Source organism: Ambystoma mexicanum, chromosome 5q (assembly GCF_040938575.1).
Source record: "Ambystoma mexicanum isolate Mex_15411 chromosome 5q, UKY_AmexF1_1, whole genome shotgun sequence".
Taxonomy (NCBI): domain Eukaryota; kingdom Metazoa; phylum Chordata; class Amphibia; order Caudata; family Ambystomatidae; genus Ambystoma; species Ambystoma mexicanum.
In genome coordinates, this window is record NC_090933.1 from 503,817,345 (window position 1) to 503,836,066 (window position 18,722).

An 18,722-nucleotide genomic window follows, 5' to 3' on the forward strand; every position below is an offset into this window, starting at 1 on the left:
GGCAGTTCCAGCCTGGCAGTGGCGGGGAGGCATTTAAAAGAATCAATTTAATAAATACCTTTGCAGATAAGCAGCTGATCACACACCACCTTCAGTACTTCACAATATTGTTTCGAGCACACTTAGGTCACACAAACATACCACAAATCCAAAGAAAACTTGTGATCACAATACACTGAACAAACCTACCTTTTCTCTGTCAGAGAATGCTTTTTTTCTGTCCTATGTCCGAGGTCAGGTTTCTTTCTGGGCGTCCTCGTTATCCGAGTAGACAAATCTAAAAGTCAACAAAAAAACATGAAGCACATTTTGAAAGTAATGCCGTTTCAGTCTTCCTCTCGGATAATGTCCCTACAATGTCAGTTTCCACAAAGACAATGGACGCCTGTGCCACACCCACAATTAGAAATTTGTCCCAACAATCTCCAGTGGACCCACCTGCAAGATTACTGTTTTTATAAGGTAACCCCACATGAAAAACAATTACGCGCTCGTAAAATTGAAAGCTTCAATGGGGGCAAATTAAGCACAGAGGAAAAATTCCAGGAGAGTCAAACAGTATTTGAAAGGAGTTTGGGGGTGGAGGGGACCAGGTGGATTAGGGACGACTGAGGGATATCAAGAACAAACAGTCCTTATGGATGCAAGTAACTTCCCCTTGCCTGGTCAACAAGCCCAATATCAATAACTCAGAAATGGTCAATTTCGATTTCCGGCACACATCTTGACCCCAAGGTTGAAGTAGAGCACACCAAAAAACATTCTGAAAAAGTCATTAGCCAAAGTAGAGAGAAATACATTGCTTTGGCCTTAAAGCATGAATATTTCCGATAAGGAGCTGTTGGCGTGGGCCAAGCAAATTCGTTATACCGGTCAACACACACATCTGCATCCAGCACATCGAAGAAGGAAACCATGCACAGTAATGTGGGATGGGTGAAAGCAATGGAGGGCTGAATTGAGCTACACATACCATCCTCCACAGCACCCACCACATAGAAGCTATACACCATACAACAACTCCACAAACCTACTTAGCCTCTGTACAAAAGCAAAGGAATGCTTGCAGTACAAATCCATTAAACTTGGTAATATGCAAGAAATTTACTAACCAACAACAAATGCACAGCCCATTGTAAACTTCCGTCTGCATAGCCATTGATCTTAAATAAGCAGGGCCCGAAAAAATGAATTGTATAAAACCCAACACACGGACATTCTCACACAGAAGAAACTGTACTCTATACGCAACAACTCCACAGACCCATCCGAAACCATCACACATGACGGGATCACACGGAATGTAATGAGCAACCACAACTGAACAATGTGGTATAAGACCACACCAGCATAACCACACTACTCAAATGACCGAAGCCAAATTTTCTACCACCCAACACAGAAGTTTAACTCTCTCAGCAACAATTCCACACAGATGTGTACACACCCAAATCCTGTTCACACAGGTAAAAAAGCTTTGTGGAACAAAATCCTTCACATAAGCCAATGTGCGGGCAAGGAGTACAGCGAGAATGTGCGAGCAAGGAGTACAGAGATAAGTCATTCATCCATGCTCTCCCAGAAGCCCACCCTACCACATCCACATCAAACAGCCACTCCCACACCATGGCCTGGACCTCTGCAAAGTGATTGAACATGGAGACAAAGACCCCTCCCGCAGCGACATACACAAGCCACTGGTGAGGAGCAGAACGCATGTTAGGTTAAACAATCGCAACATTTATCCATACACACATGCCACTGGTATATGCAACGCTCAGAAATCCAACAGCTTAATTTGCTTTATTTCATAGAATGTCTACCACATTGAGTTTCCAGACAACCATACAAAGGCTTTTAAGTTGGTGGTTGCATGTGCTTGCCCAGGCCTTGACAAAATAAACTATCACCTCATCATATACATATTTAGACTGAGAAAATGCATAATATTCCTGCAGGCACTTGCGTAACAGCCCAATGATGAACATGCGACCATGGGGAACACTCCAGCACACCTTCACACCGCACCCAAAACAGACCCTTACCCAATTTGGAAGATACCAGAACATCGAAATAAGCACTGAATGGCTCACTCCTCCCCAACACATTTTGTAACAATATTGTATTTACGACTGTTGTGTTACTCGCATCCATTTAATTCTGTGAACCTTTACCACAAGTGACAGCATCAATACAGACTACATGTCAACCCACCCTGAAGGACAAAGTTAGTCTTGAGTACCAAACTTATTAGACTGGATTTTTATGCAAAAGGTACCCATTAAGAATTGAGATCAGAAAGGTACTAGAATCTCTATTTCATTGCAACTACTCATTCAACACTGTGACTCGCGCCTGTTATACTATCACACTTGAAGTGCCAGTATGCCTAAATCTGGAGTGTAAACAAGCATTACAGGTGAAGTGGCCACTGGGTTGAGCTTTTGGCTGCTTTAAGGGGCCTGGCCAAAACAAACAACCATAACTGCTCACACCAACACAAACAAATGGCCACTGAAAAAGAACTTGGTTAAAGGAAGGGAGGATAGGGTTAAGTAGGCATGTACGAAGTACTTCCCTGCATTCACTAACCCTCCATAAGATAACGCCACTAACTAGAGAATGCCTAGAGACGGAGATAACGGAGGAAGAGGTGATCCAGGCCATCAAGGTACTACCGCTTAAAGCACCAGGGCCGGATGGCTATTCTGTGTTTTTCCCCAAAATGTTCCAAGCCACACTAGCTCAGAGATAGACCATCCTCTACAAGCATCTGGGTAAACAAGGCAAAATCTCCAGCATCATGGAAGAGGCTAAAATTGTGTTATTCCCAAAACCAAAACAAATAAAAAGAAAAATGCAGATCTTACCGACCAATCGCATTGATTAATCTGGACTCAAAACCATACTCCTGGACCGGTTCATGCCGGAGTCGGGATTTATAAAAGAACTAGCTGATATACACAGCATTACCCAGGCTTTCGTTCTCGCATAGGTACAGGCAACTGTGCAATACTTGGTGCATATTTGTGTAAAAGTATGGAATTGCAAGTAACAACGCTTTGCCAAACCAAAAATCCACAAATTGACTTTTGCTGAAATCCAGGGAAAGTGGTGAGGTGTCCAAATGTCATGGAGCCAGTAACGTCCGGAGGGTCCTAACAGGTGACTGTGCAAAATCTGGTGCAGATTGATGAAATGGTGCGGAATTGTATGGGGATGTTAACTGTGATGTCATTTTTGTGATCATAATCTGTGGAACAGCGGCACGAAGTTAAGGTTGTGTCCTTGAATTTCAAGGATTTTGTTATTCCATACATAATTAATAATAATACAGACAATTAGCCTAAACAAAATGCATTATGTCTAGAAAGTAAAAATAAAGCAATTGTGCAACCACATTCCCCCAAATTAACCTGCTACAAAAAATGTGTTTGCATATGTACTTCACTTTTTAAAGTATTTACATGTATATGTTAGGTTATATTTTTTCACACCCCGGAGGGTGTAGCGCAACCAACACTCAAAGGCAACATGGTGCTAAAACTGAAACCAAAGATCACGAGAAAGGAAGGAGAAAGAATAGAACAACATTTTAAGAGCCATCCTAAATTACAAATGCGCAGATACCATACGCAGGGAGGCATGAAGAGCATTCCAAAGAACGGGAACTCTGAGAAAGAACGTCCTCCCGCTCTGGCAAGATGGACCATAGAGACAATCAGAAGAGAGCGGCCCCAGCTCGTAATGTGCGGGCAGGAACATACGGCTGTCATTTTTGCTGTCGACACCATAAAACGCCCTATGCACCAGGCAGAGAGATTTAAAATGAACACGTCTGGTCACCGGCAGCCAATGAAGAGATCTCAAAACTGGGGAAATATGTTCAAAAGAGTGCCAGAGTCCAGGCGAGCGGGCGAGTTCAGGAGAACCTGCAAACGCTACATCAAATAATGTGGCTGAGCCAAGTAGAGAGTTATAGTAGTCAATCTTGCTAACGAATAAAGCAGAGACCACTGGAGCTCGCAGATGGACAGGAATGAATTGGAAAATTTTCCTAAGATTTTGCAATGGAAAATGGCCCACTTGGCAAACCACACCAACCTGAGGGGCAATAGACAATGAAGCTGAGAGTTTAATACCAAGATTCTTGACCACCGAGGCAGCAACGAGAACGGAACCAAAAGAGGGAGGCAAGAGAGCAGGGGTCCAAAAGGAGAAGACAGATGAGGAACCCACAACCAGAACCTCAGGCTTGTCACTGTTTAATTTAAGCCATTTTTCGGCCATCCAGCAACCAACTGCCATTAAGCAATCTTGCAGCTGAATGGCCTGGCTGGGAAAAAAAAAGATCCAGCCTAACCAAGATATGCGCATCAGCATACGAGTAACATCTTAAGCCGTGGGTGCGGATGAGAGCGATCAGAGGACGAATATAAATATTGAAAAGCATGGGGGACAGGGCGGAGCCCTGTGGAACACCACTCAAAGCCGAGACAGCAGAAAGAAAAGGTTTGAAGCAAAAGACGCTGTGAACGGTCAAACACAAAAGAAAGAAACTATGCAAGGACGGGCCGGCCATACCAGCAGCAGCTAGACTATTGATCAGGATGGAATGATCGATAGCATCAAAGGTGATTGACAGATTAACAAAATCAGCGCTACTACTCCAGTATATGTACTGTCCATGAATAGTTACTACAGTGTTTAAATGTGTAGAAAGACTACACTCAATATATTTTAAAATAAGCACAAGACTACTGTCCAAATAATGTATATTTTTTTTAAGGTTTTATAGCCGCATCGAAGGATGCATGCGAGACTACATGCAGCAATGACTAGGGGGGTTACCTGCGTGAGCGAAATTAGCCAATAGAAGTCGAGATCCTTCAATACGGCTCCAATCTTTGCACCGAATATGCCAGCCAATCATCGCACTGCAGCTCTGCGCCTACACTTGACTTTTATGCCGTCTGATGTAATCCACGCATGCAAAATGAGCTAATAGGACATCCAACTCCTTTAACACATCTACCAATATTCGCGCACGATCCACCAACCAATGAAATCATGCACTGTGGCTCCGCTCCTTCACGTGACCTATGCGCATCAATGAACAAGCCAAACGAACGTTGCAATATATTGATGAGTTCTGCAATCAAAAGGATAAAACTGCATATAATGGTGGTTTTTATACTTTACAAAATAAATACCAAAAAGACTGTATACCAATAAAACTACTAAAATGGGCATTCCCCCACAACCTATCGCAGTCAGCTAAAGAAAAAGAAAAGTAACAATAACCAATCAAAACAATTAAACAAATCTATTTTTCCCCACCTAGCATCTTTCATAGCCGCGGCTATTCAACATGGCTACGGATCTTGGTTTGTATCCGCAGCTACACGCACATTTATCTGCAAGCCCCAAATCAAACTAAAGTGGTCTTCAAACCTTCAAATCAAATAAGTGAACAACTAAGTACATAAAACAAATACAATTCTGTACTGTATCATCCACATAAAAATAGGATTATTGCACTGAAAATTCAAAATAGCAACTTTAAAAATACCAATGGTTCCAGCCACAACAAATAAAACTCCAAATATTGACGCACCTATGCACATGCTTTTCATAGAGGCAGCAATTCAAAAAAAATCTGGGATGTTTGCTGATAACCGTGGCTAATCGCCAAAACTATGGATTTTAAAAAAAAAAAAAAAAAAAAATCCCATTTCCATGCCACCAAACTCCAAAAAACAGTTCCCAACATGCCCACCAGCCCTCCTCCAGTCCTAGTCCTCCTCCACTCCTAGTCTCTTACAAACCCACATGCAAATCATAAGATGCCAATGCACCCAAAATTTTGGATAGCCGCGGCTACCACACATTCAAACACACGATGTGTCATTTGCCTGAAATTAAGCCATGGCTACAGAGGCAGGGAGGGGGGAGGGTTGGGGGGGTCAGGACAGTATCTACCCATGAATAGCAATTCCACGTACTGGGTGGCTGCTGTATAATCACAAATAATAACAGCACCATCAACCAATTAAAAACTACAACACACACAATACATACCTTGCTCATACTAACTAGGAATTATATTCCTGGAAACAGAAATACTAGCGATATCATGGCTGGTTTGAAAACTGTGTGGCTGATGGAGCCAGTTGGCTGTTTTGTTTGCTGGCTTTTTGTGTATGAAACAAAATATTAACATAGACCTAGGTTTGAGAGATTTTACAATTGCATGCTTTGTATTGCGGGGAATGCGTTAGTTCCAAGTCTTTCCAAAATGGTCAAGTCTGAGAAAGAGACGCACCCAGATATACTAAATAATTGTGAAGGCAATAATTTGGGGAATGCACGAGGGGTGTCCCTTACTCGAATGATAAAACAAGACATGGGAAAACAACTGCAACGATTTCCTTTAACCATCTTTTTCCAATCTCACTCAAAGGCAAAAATGGAGATGGACCACCAGATTTAATGGTAAAATGGAGACATACTGGAGAAATGTTAATAAAGCAGTTTCTCCATTCATGATAGACCACAACCAATTATGGATTTTGAACAACACAGTTAAACATGGCCAATTTCTATAGACCTGAAAGTACACCTATCCGATGAAGGCAATGCAGTGTTCCTTCATAACATCAAAACAGTACTGCTGATGTGCTTTTCAAACCTTTTTAAACCCACCATAACTTTCTTGGTGTTGTGAAAACATGGTCAAATGCTCCAAACACTAGGCTGTCAGGACTATACTGCACTGACGACCCCTAATAACGGTGAAAACAGGTATGCAGTGGTCCTGGCAGCCTTGCAAATGCTGGTCTTGGGTTGATTAAGCCATTTAGAAAGTAGCACTGCCCTCTTAGACAAAGAATTTTCTTGAGAATAAGGTTTACATTTGAAGCCAATGTGCATACCCACAATGCCTTGCTTTTGTGGCTCAGAACTGGAGGTGACTACTAGGTGGCGTTGTGGAATGGCCTTACTGTCACATTTCAGGTGAAACATTTTTTTTTCAAACCTTTTTAAACCCACTCGAACATTCTTGTGATGTATATCAGATAGACCTTTGATAACATTAGAAGAGTCTGCCATTTGATAGAAAAATTAACCAATAAACTCCCGGATATTCTCCTCGACGCAGAGAAAAGTTTGATTGCGTGGAATGGTCCTTCCTGTTCCTAACAAGGGAACTTAAGGGATTTGGCCCTGGCTTTATTTGCATGATCCAGGCTAACTATGTGGACCCAAAAATAAGACTGTCAATAAAGGACTTTGTCCCACCTGATCTACATTAGATCAGCAACAAAACAGTGTTGCCCAAAGTCCCCACAGTTATTAGCAATTTATTTGGAAGCCCTACTGGCAAAGTCGAATGACAGACCAAATCAAGGGTATCCCGTTCGGGGGGTAAAGGGGGACGAACATAAAGTCATGGCGTTTGCAGAGGACTTTATTCTTACAATCCCAGACCAAGATGGTCCATACTGGGTATTTCCCAAGAACTAGAATTGATCGGGTCTGTGGCAGGCCTAAAAATAATACTAAGAAATCAGATGTTAAACCTTTCCCTGAGCACTGCTCAGTTAACCACACTTCGAAATAGCGCCCCATTCACTATTGTAGAGGACCCACTTGCATACCTAGGCATCCAGATTACCACATCCATAACGTGACTGTACCCGGCAAACTAAGTTACCCTTCTGGCCAACGTGAGACAAATGTTGGCCAAGTCGGGCCCCCAGAAGGCATCATGGTTGGGTAGAGTTAATATGATCAAAACGGTGATCCTCCCAACAATACTGTATGTATTTTTAAGGTATTGGTGGCCGCACGTGCTAAAGGGGGCCTGGCCCTCGCGAAATTCCACTTACGAGGAATCACAGCTTAGAGTTATAGAAGAATGGCTAAAAGGAAAACTCAGATGATATGGTGCAGAATGGACAGGGCGATGGTGGGGAACCCTCTGGATGAGGGAATCTATATCATCACTGCGCCACCCATAACTGCGCTGACAAATGTCGATGCCAATTATGGTGCGGCACATTGATCAGATAGATCACTTCCCCACCAATAATCCAACCCTCACCCCACTTACCTTTACCGCAGCGCACTTCTGTGTGTGCTGCAGACTCCCTTGTACCCCTGCTGCATCAGTTCTTCCCACTTACATGGGGCGTTGCAGACGCCGCAGGGTCCTTTAAAATATATTTTCTCTTTTTCCTGTCCCCCCCGCTTACAATAATGGTAAGCAGGGGACACCCATGCAATCCCCAGAGTCCCATTACTGCGACTTGAGCACAGTAATGGGAGTCGGCATACTCTAAAATGCTGACAGCGCAGTAAAAGCACAGTCAGCATTTTAGGGTCGCAGTTTTTGTATATTTCCTTGGACAACTTACTATGGCTGCCTTACTCAGACAGAAAACATGCATAAAAGTGCGCTCATGGCCCTGGTGGAGGAAATATGGGATGAACAGGTTACACGGAAACTGATCACCACATTCCCCATTACCATTCACCACACTATTCCAGAACCCTCAATTCTCCCCATGTGTAGAAAGGGGTGGCATATCACCAGTGGAAAGAGATTGTGGAATGTGACATGGCCTAGACATCAAGTCATTTGATCAATGTAAATTAGACTTTTGGGTACAAGAAAGATTCCGATATCAACAACTTTGGCACTGGCTGGTTAACCCGCTTGTGAAACCAGCGTCAATGAGAATTCACACTGTTTCACAAATATATCATCACTAACAGGTGATAGGTAGCTGGTACCGGCCCTCTATAAATTGCTATCGGTGGACCCTGCAGCTCCTAACTGGCTATAAATGAAGCAATGAAAAATGACCCTAGGTCCCCGATGACATTCCCAAATGGACGAGAGCAATCCAGATCAGGGAGATGTGGATGAAAGTGATGGTTAGGTGGCACTCTACACTGCTGAATTAAGAATGTACACTAATGCCACTGATTAATGTTGATGGGGCTGCAGAGGGGTGTGACACTGGGGCCATATCTGGTGGTCTTGTCCAAAACTGAAAATTCGGGTGGAAGCGGCATAGCAATCTGGGAGACATAGTTGGTACGCAAGGGAGTAGGGGGTGGAGACATAGGGCAAGTAATGCTGGGTCTTGAGGGTCAATTTCGGAAAAACCAGAAGCCAAAGCAAGGCTTACACAATACTGTCCCTGGCGGCCCCATTGGTGATAGCACAAAGATGGAAACCATCAGACCCGCCAGTGGAACAAGACTGAGTTACAAAGATATCGAATTTCGTATTGATGGAGGGGCTGACTTAGTCCATCCATGGAGAGCAAGCCTGCTCTAGTAAAGACTGGGGAATGGTCATGTCCTTTTTACATAACGACTACAGGGAACCATGTGCCCACAGATACTGCATATCTTTGGTATAACAAATCTTTACATGAAGTGTGTAATTGTCTATGCATTGAGGACAGAGGCTCTGGGGGGGGTCTCGGTTGTACAACAAAATTCAATAAAGACAAGATTTTAAAAAGTTATGTATGTAAAGAGGGCATTTTAATAATATAATTTATGAACAGTGCAGGAAAACCATTTACACCAGTTTTAAATACCTTTGAGACTCTGAAAAATGTTTTTGACTTCTAGGTCACAAAGCAAAATCCAAACCACAGAACATTACCAATGCTGGTAAAACACAACCAAAGCTCACACCCCACCATGCCTTGCTCATACTGCTACACATGGAATCACCAAACTTCACATCCTGACAGAAAATGCCTACTAGGCATTGGGTGGTCTACCACAAGATGAAACAAAAGCTTTTGTTTGTGGTCATTAGCTAATTCAAGTCCGTCAAATAAAAAATAAGCCTCACTATAAAAGTCCTAAAAACCAAGACCTATGGGAAAAAGACGCGTACAATCTATGAATTAGAACTTCACTGCACCATCCTTTACATAAAAAAGCCACTGGTCTGTTGGTGCCGAATACGTGATATTTCAGGCCTTCTATGGTAGAATTAACAACTCCGGTAGATTAGAAACTGAAGATTGACTGGCCCATCAGATGTCTGGGATTTGTAGATAGCTGCAATTAATGTGACATTACTCGGGACTCTTAAGCATCGAAAGAATAATCCCGTTTACATTTTGAAAACGAATACCAATTTAATTCTTCATTCATGCCATCTGGCTACGTGTGTAAATACCAACTCCAAAATCAATCCCCCATTCTGAGGACTCAATGCGATCTAGAATTCTGAAATGCATTTGAGAGACGTTGGTCTTGCCATGTAAATACGTCTTGCTACTTCAGATGTGGCTACATTTATCTGAATGCCTGGTGTGTTCATTAAACCGCTCCTTGCTGTTCTTGTGGCTCCTCTATAGGAGCATTTGATCAACTGTACCACAAGGATACGTGTGAATGTAGTAAAACGCCATAGTTGGAAAGTTGTTTCACTGGATGTTTTTACAATGTAGAAATTGGAATATTCCTGTTTTTCTTGCCGCTGATGCATGCAAGCCTGATAGGTAAACAATGTCCGATTTAGTTAAGAATCAGCTCAATTTCTAGCTCCTATTTAAGCAAACAATGCTTGGTCTTTTGCAATTGTGAACATTCCAGGGTCTTGTACTCATTTCCACTGTATTAAAGTTACTCTTTTGATACACTATGGACCGCCAAGTCAGTCCAACCAACAATCTGTTTTTATGTGATTTGGTCTTGTGTGATATTTAACACTAGTATTTGGTGTCTAGGACATTAGCACCCTCAGACACATGCAATGAATCCTCGCTCTAGACTTGGTGCTTCTTCCAAAGTCTCTCCATTGACAGGAATTTGAAGAATATCTCAACCGAACTAGGTAAGGACTAAAATGTAGGACTTGGTGTAAGAGGGTGGGATGATGAAGCATGCAGTGAAGTTTTTCTATCAGACAGCTGCAATATGTTTGCTCGAACAAGTTATCGCATTGCCAAAAGCAGGTCTACACATTGTATTGAGTGGGTAGCAGTGGTACTTCATGTTAGGTTGTGAGGTCATGTGTTCAGGTTTTAAATTGATATATTGGAGTTTTCAATGTTACTCTGCCATGTCAAAAATACAGCATTGTGCAGTGTGTAAAATAAGCTATGTTTGACCCTTGGATGCAGTAATATGCATTTGGGCTCAAAGTTGTGCATGAAATGGTTTGATAAATTGGGGGCACATTTATCCCCGCCCACCCCCATCAAAATGCCTCTGTTTCTTGAAGTAGCTTCATGATGGAATAGTATGTTTCAGTACCATATACTGTGCAATCAGAAATTCATGGTAGGCGCCTGACTGCAGAAGTAGCCAAGTTCCTGTACACAATTTTGAAGCTTTCTTCTGGTGCAATTTGTGTACCATGAATTAACGTGCAGGTTTTAGTATTTTCTCAACAAATGGTCACATTTTAAGAGAAAATCTGGAGAATCTGATTACATTCATTGACAGACAAATGTATGTGGAAAATAATTGACCAATGTTGTGTAACAGTTAAAAATTCTTTGCTGTTGCAATATAACAGTCTCCCAATGGTGTCATGGATAATGTGTGAATCTTCAGTAAGCAATAACACCTTTTGGCCATAGTAATAAAAGATTAATAATACATCTTGATTTTTAAGAACTTTAAAAGACATTTTGATTTGCTGACTTCACGATTGTTAATTTCACGACCACTATTGCAAGTTTGTTATTTTGTGCCTTTGAGCATGCCACTTGATAAAGGAAAGATTGCTCCGAAGCAGTTTGTTGAATTCAAATATGGAAGCTCGCCGAGAACACTACAGGTTTGAAATAAAAAATATATATAAAAAGGAGGGAAATGTTAATCAACTGTGTAGACAGTGGGCAACAATCCTGTTCACCATTTGTTTTCCTTTCCATGTACAGCCGTAGACTATGGAGTTAGCTGTGCACCAAAACAAACACTCAAATGAGAATTTGGCATGGTTCTTTTCTTTACTGGTTACATTTTCCCAAACTGCTCACCTACCTTCACTCAAACAAATCTTCAAATATGAAGTGCAAGAATGTATGATCCTCTTGGAAGAGAAATGCAGGAACAAGATGGGCTTGCTTTTGCGTGCTCACTAATGCCAGGGGGGCCAGATCCATCAATGAAATAATTACCTTCATGGTCGATTCTGATACTCAGAATCCTTGCTCTCCCTCCTTCACAACTAGTTGGGATACAATGCACCAGAGGCTGGATGGGGATAAAAGCTTTTCCAAAGGAGGATGCTGTCACTTTAAGCCTTTCAGAATTGGACTTGGTATGTGCGAGCATCCTTCTGCAGGCCCAACTCCTTCCCAAACTCATGAGTCACCAACAGTCACAACACAGTCCTGCCATTTACCCGCAGTGGAGGTTGCAATGTAGCATATGCATGAAGGTGGAATGGCTGGGAAGATGCAGTGAAGGAAGGAGACCAGGGACTAGGAGTACCTGAATCACCATGAAGGGAATTCAGCGTCCTGCTCTATCCCCTTTACCAAGTGGTTGAGAAACAGACCCTGAAGATCCATATAATATGCCCAGTATGGTTTGAATAAAGAAATTATGCATTACGTGCTGGCAAAAGAAAGCACCTCTCCTCGAGCACACATCTAAATAGTGTTTGACAAATGCTTGAGGGGCAATACAGGCTGCTGGCCAATAGATGTCTGTGATGGCGACATGTATTTAGAAGGTCACAGGTGCAGCCTTACCGCTAGTAAGATTATCTAGCCATCTTTCAGGGACTTGGAGATCAGAGAGTTTGCTTTAGAATTACAAGGTATTATTCATCTAGAGATGGAAGTTTTACTTGCACTGTTTCCAGTGAAAAGACCATCATATGTATCAAAAAGTGACAGTTTTTCTGAAAGACCCAATTCTATCCAGGTATAACTTGAAAGTTCTTACTGTGTCAAGATTACATGTCATCTCCTCTGCTGAAGTGCAAGGTCTGGGCTGATAAAAAAGCTTTATGAATTAATAAATTGTACAATCCGTAGGACCACATAGTCTCTGTGGAAGACTACATACGGATCCTCTGAAGAAATAGCCCAACACTTACTCACCCTTCTCTGGAACTTTGCCTTTTTGGTGGCCAATATTTCATGAAGTGCCAAGCCACAAAAAATGAAAGGTGTGAAGTGCCTATGCATAATGGCAGACATAACCACATTCAGGTTCTCTCGTGGAGAGGTTTCTCTTAAGAGAAAAGATGGTGAAGCACCTCAAAATGTGGCTTGACAATATTCTTCAAAGAGAAACGCTCCTCAGAAGAATGTGTGTAAGAGGCTATATCAAACAGAACGATTGCAGCATTTAAATCTGAATGCCAGCATCTCCTAAAAAGGTCATAAAGGACAACATTTTAGCCAATGAAGCCTTACCCATATTGAAGTTCTTGGACGGCGACCAAAAGCAATCTGAACCATTTACTGATGTAGGCTCCTTGTGGAAGCATTCCTCAGTGCACACATAAATAAGACGTTGGATTCATAGATCCCAGGGTTGGCATAGCATCATTGTTCCGAAACCAAACGCTTAAACTCAGCATTGGCAGGCAAGGATGCAGGACTTTCCCTCCTAATTGTAGTAGATCTCTGGAAATATCCCCCAGAGAGCAGTAGGTGGTCCAAGAACCAAATCTGTCAAAGGCAGTAAAAAACCATTAAAATAAGGCTGCAATTATGAGCCTCCATGAAGGCGCACAGCTTCCAGTAAACAAGAAAAGGCATAACCAGTGCTTCCCGATCTGTCCAAACTAAAAGTGAGTGGACACCGGATCCCTGATTAGAGGCATAATCCCAACAGACTGTTCTCCATCGCAAACAAGTCTGTTGGACATCGCCATTTCTGTACAAATTCAAAGATGGCAGACTTGCTCAACTCCCAACAGAATGAATGTGCTTTAGAAAGCACCACTCCCAAAGCTTTCAGACTAGAGGCACAAAGAGGGACGTTTCTCCTTGCTTGCTCAAATATAACATGACTGTGGTGTTTGTCAATCAATACCTGAATCACTTTCTCCTCGATAAGGATAGCTGCCGACATGCCGAAAGGCTAGCCCTATACAGTTATGAGGCAACTGCGCAAGCCTCATCAGGCAGACGAATTAGAATTTGTGGCACTTTAGCCTCTCAAGCATTTGCTACGATAACACCAAGGAGTTACTCGGAAAGAACTTTTTTTGCTTAAGCCATGTGTCAAGCTGTTCATTACAAGAACAATTCTGCAAATACACAACCCAAAAAATGTGTTTGTTAACAAATTTGCTGGATTGTGGTGCAGTGTGATTGTGTACCTTGTTAATAAGCTTCTATTTTCTACAATTGGAGCTTACGTTTTCTGGACTGTCCCATAATGATGCCAGGTTCACCTCAGTTCTTTATCGACAAACTTGAACCATGGGAGTGATCTTGATCCATTCAGATTAAGAAAGCTGTTTAGGGCTATTTGATAGTCATTTAGGCCTGGTTAAGTCCATATTCGCACCTTATAGAATATCAGTTTGGTTCACATAATATCTATAGGCTGTAAATTACACTCCCAATGGAGACTAGCTAGCGGTGCTCCTCGAGGTTGCATGAGGAGAACTGTAAGGGAGGCACAGTATCACAATATAGATAAACAAGAGCTATAATGTTCAAGGTCGTTTATTGAGCAAAAGGGTTGGATAAACTCCTGTCTGGCCCATCTCTAAAAATGGGAGCATGCTCTACTATCAAATAAAACAGTCCTAGGTGTTAGTCAAAACAAAATGGCCTACTGCCTTATACCTTTACAATAAATAAGTGCATGGGAAAGGTGTATGTAAAAGGAAAAACGGTGTACTATAGAGGATCAAGATGGCAGAGTCAGCTCTCCTCCCCATGTTGGACGGCAGAGAGTAAGGCGGCCCCTGTAGACAGGATGACACTGGCTCAAGTTCTCAAAACAAAAAGGCAGTTCAAAACATGGATCGAGGTACGCCTGGTCTTCGACTTCAAAGTCCATCGTTCCAGCTTTCAAAACACAGTTCAACAAAAAGTTCATAGGTCTCCCTCAGTCGGGCTCGGACCTTTTCATGATGTCGAAGACTTTCGAATGTAGACTTCCGCAGGAACACTGACTTTCCTTTCAGCTCATGCTCGTATTTGCCCCAGTGTCTCTTGGTCCGAGAAGTCAGTTTCAGAAGCACAAAAGTTCATTCACCTACACTTTAGAGTTCATTCACTTTCACTTCAATAAGCAAACCATTTCATCTTTCGCAGATACTTACGGGTGGGCTACCTCCTTTGCCGGACTACTCCGCTACTCTGTATCGCTAGTTTCACCATTTTCAGTACTTAAAAAGTTCAACACAGGTCTGCCTTCGTGTCTCAGCAACACACGTGCAGCCTTCAATTGTGCGAAATACTGTTGCAACTTTAATCTTTCCTTAGCACACACCGGTCTTTCATGTCACTTGCCAACTCACTGGCTCTGTCCATTTCTTTGTCTTCTCTAGGGGTTTCTATTAGTGAGGCATGGATCACTCTTAATTTGCAAGATTTACCAAGTCCCAGAATGCACTTTCAATTTTTCGCTCCTACTTTGTAGGGAGCTGCAGGAGTTAAAGCTGATATTTGGTTGAGGTCAGGGTCCTAGCACCTGCCCCTCAAAGGCCTGGGTTCTCATGTTTGTTCACAGAAGGAGCTCTGGTGTGGGCACTGCCAGGTGACCCAGCTGCCCCTGGTTTGGATCCCTGGAGTTGGCACTCCCTTGCCACACTGCAGCCTCCCCTGTATTCACAAGGCCAGCACTTAGGCAGTCCTTAGTCCTACAGGCCTTCCACGGTCTCTTCAGATCAAATTCGGCTCCTGGACTCCGTGCTCCATAAAGCATCCCAAGATCACTCAGAGCGTGCCTGTGTGCTCTGTCTTTTATAGTGAGGTGCTTAAAAGGTTGCAGGTGAGACGGATTGTCAAGGGACGCACGACCTTGCCTGGCTCCATTAGTGGGACAGTCCAGTCTTAGCATGGGGCAGTCTGTCTTCTGTCTCAGTGTGGCATTGAGAAATCTTCAGTCCCTCCTTGAGGGTTTCTGGAAGGGAGAAGTAATGGGGGATTATGGGGAGTTGTTTTTTTGAGTGGTGTTAAAAATAGGAAGAATATTGTCAGAAGGGTAACGATTTGGTTGTTGTGAAATATAGGGTGTTGTGTTTGTTCTCCTATGCCTCCCCTTGATGTGGGTACCTGCTGTAATTGGGGACAGTACTTCTAACAACCTATAAAAAGGTGGAGGAAGTGTCAGGCAGGGGTGTGTCGTAAACTGGGGAATACCGAGTCTTTCCCAACGGCATTCCTCCAGCAGTCCCCAAGGACCCCCCCCCCTACCCAGCTGATCCTCCCGCACTGGTAGACCCCCTGGTCTGGTTCCAAAGGCTATGGCTGTGCCCTGGCCACCTGAAAAAGGAATCCCAGGAGGTGGGGGGTCTAAAAGTGAACGCCCTCAGGTTTCTCACAGATCTCAGAAATTCACGCCAATACACTCAAAGTAGACACCTTCAGGTCACTCCACAATTCTGCCCCCATAAAATGCTGCTGGCAGAGCGTGGGACATACAGTTGTAATGCGGGTGAGATTGCTCCTCTGACATGAGTGTTAAAGAAGCGGCTTATGCCCCCACAATATTTACCAATGGTAGCAGTGGCTTTTACCTGCTGACTAGACCATGAAATATTCTGAGAATCTAATCCCCAGATAATCATACATATTCACCTACTCCAGAGTATTACCTTCAACCTCAATTTTTAAAGTATGTCTCTTGGATAAGCAGTGACTGAATATTATTAGTTTGGTTTTCTTAGTGTTTATTACCAAGTGTAAATGTTTGCATTTTTTTACAAATATATCTAAATTAAGATGAAGCCAAAATTACGGCATCATCTGCGAAGAATAATGGCAATCAACAGTCTCAATGCCCCGCCTAAACCAAGCTTGTAGAATGATTGGTTCCATCTACACATGGAATGAGCAACACTTTAGCATGGATCTTCCTGGCAGCATCCAATAGAGATACGAGTCTTTAATTCCACAGACTATTCCTATCGCCCATTTTGTAAATGAGGATTATTTATATGTTACGCCAGGAAATTGGTACCTTGCAACATGATAGAGTTGCATTAAAGACATGACTGAATACAGCGTGCCCAAATGTTTATCTCATATTTAAAGAGATCTATAGGTATCTTATCTCAAGTAATTCATTTTACAATTATGCAAACTGAAGAAATAAAAAAACAATGTCAGGACAGTGGTATCAACTTCTACATTGCAGTAGAGAGAACTACCCACAGCATGGTTACTCCATGAAAAACAAAGGAAGGGAAATCAATTGAGAAATTAGTCAATTTCACTCTCTGCTACCACTCTGAGAACCAACCCACACCCACCAAAGTATCTCCTGATGTTCTGTTGGAGTCAAAGGAAATATTGATCAAGCCCCCAAATATCTGTAGGTCTGGGAGCGATGGAGGTTTGGTTCCACCTCACTCAAGTTAAAGCAACAAAATATGCTAACTTAAGGAGCTCTAGCATCAAGGCTCAAAAGTGGTTGCCATCCGGAAAGTTAACACTAAATTTAAATCCTAAGCTAAACATACAAGGGAAGGAGGAGGAAACTTGTTCAAGGGTCCTTTTAAAAAATGTGCAGTGCAAAGGTTTAATGATGGCCTGGAAACCCCCAAATATATGCAGAGGACCAAGAGCCAGAAAAACCGAACTAAAACATGACAAAGTGAAAGCAAAACCCAGCTTAACATCCAAAATAAAGCAGGGACAGCATTAAGCACAAAGATTGTGGCTCTCAGAGCTTCCATACAAAACATATTTTAAGGTGAACAATCGGCATAAATGGCATCACATTACAATCTTCATTACTAAAACCTACTGGGTTAAGAGAATGGACTACTTCTACATTGTATATGGGTTAAACCTCTAATTGCATAATCACAATCTGATGGCTCCTCCCGAGAACACCTCTAAATTAATAGTAAATACACAGCTCTACAATACGCCATTGGTTACATACTGGGCGGCCTAGTATCAGAGGTTCTTATTGGTTTGCATTCTACTGACCAACCGTGGACACCAGACAGGTTGTCAAGAATGAGCCAGACAGGAGTAGAGGGGGTGGGGGGTGGGGAATCCGTGGACTGTTTACCTTACTATAAAAAAATAAAAAGATACCATTCCTTATTCCTAGGCCATGAGCCAGGGTGATTAATCTGTAGTTGGGCTTGTGTAGCGAGCACCTTGTGTTTGGGAATATGTATGAGGTGCAAGGCAGGATCCACATCTGTATTTGTTGTTACCTATACGTAACAACTTTTGGCTCCGAATTGAATTTTCGGTTTGCCGCTCGCTATACAACAAGCACTGCAGCACGTAGAAAACAAGAAAGCGTCCCCCGTCCTGGGAACACACAGGAGGGTAGTTGCTTTCCCAGCTCTGTGCATATACTCTCCCAAAAGCTTATGATCGGCTCGTTGCACTAACAGATGTTACAAGGTTAATGGATTCGATTCAAAAACGGACAGAATACCGTTGTAATTGTGAAAGTATCTGTCGAAATGGCCTCTGTAAATATTATGATCCCGCAGCACGTTTAATTACGTACTGCGAAGTCCAGACTACTAGTCTATAGGTTTTGTGATGTGTTTAGAGCCA

General features: G+C 42.6%; 1 protein-coding gene across 1 annotated transcript in view; it reads right to left on the minus strand.

The window, feature by feature from the left end:
• The window catches only part of LOC138497475 (maternal DNA replication licensing factor mcm3-like), a 345,395-nt gene that overhangs the window by 41,920 nt on the left and 284,753 nt on the right, over nucleotides 1-18,722 (minus strand). Inside the window, exon 16 of the mRNA XM_069620977.1 lies at nucleotides 190-277. Coding sequence (XP_069477078.1) covers nucleotides 190-277 — 88 coding nt within the window. The remainder of the gene's footprint in view (nucleotides 1-189; nucleotides 278-18,722) is intronic.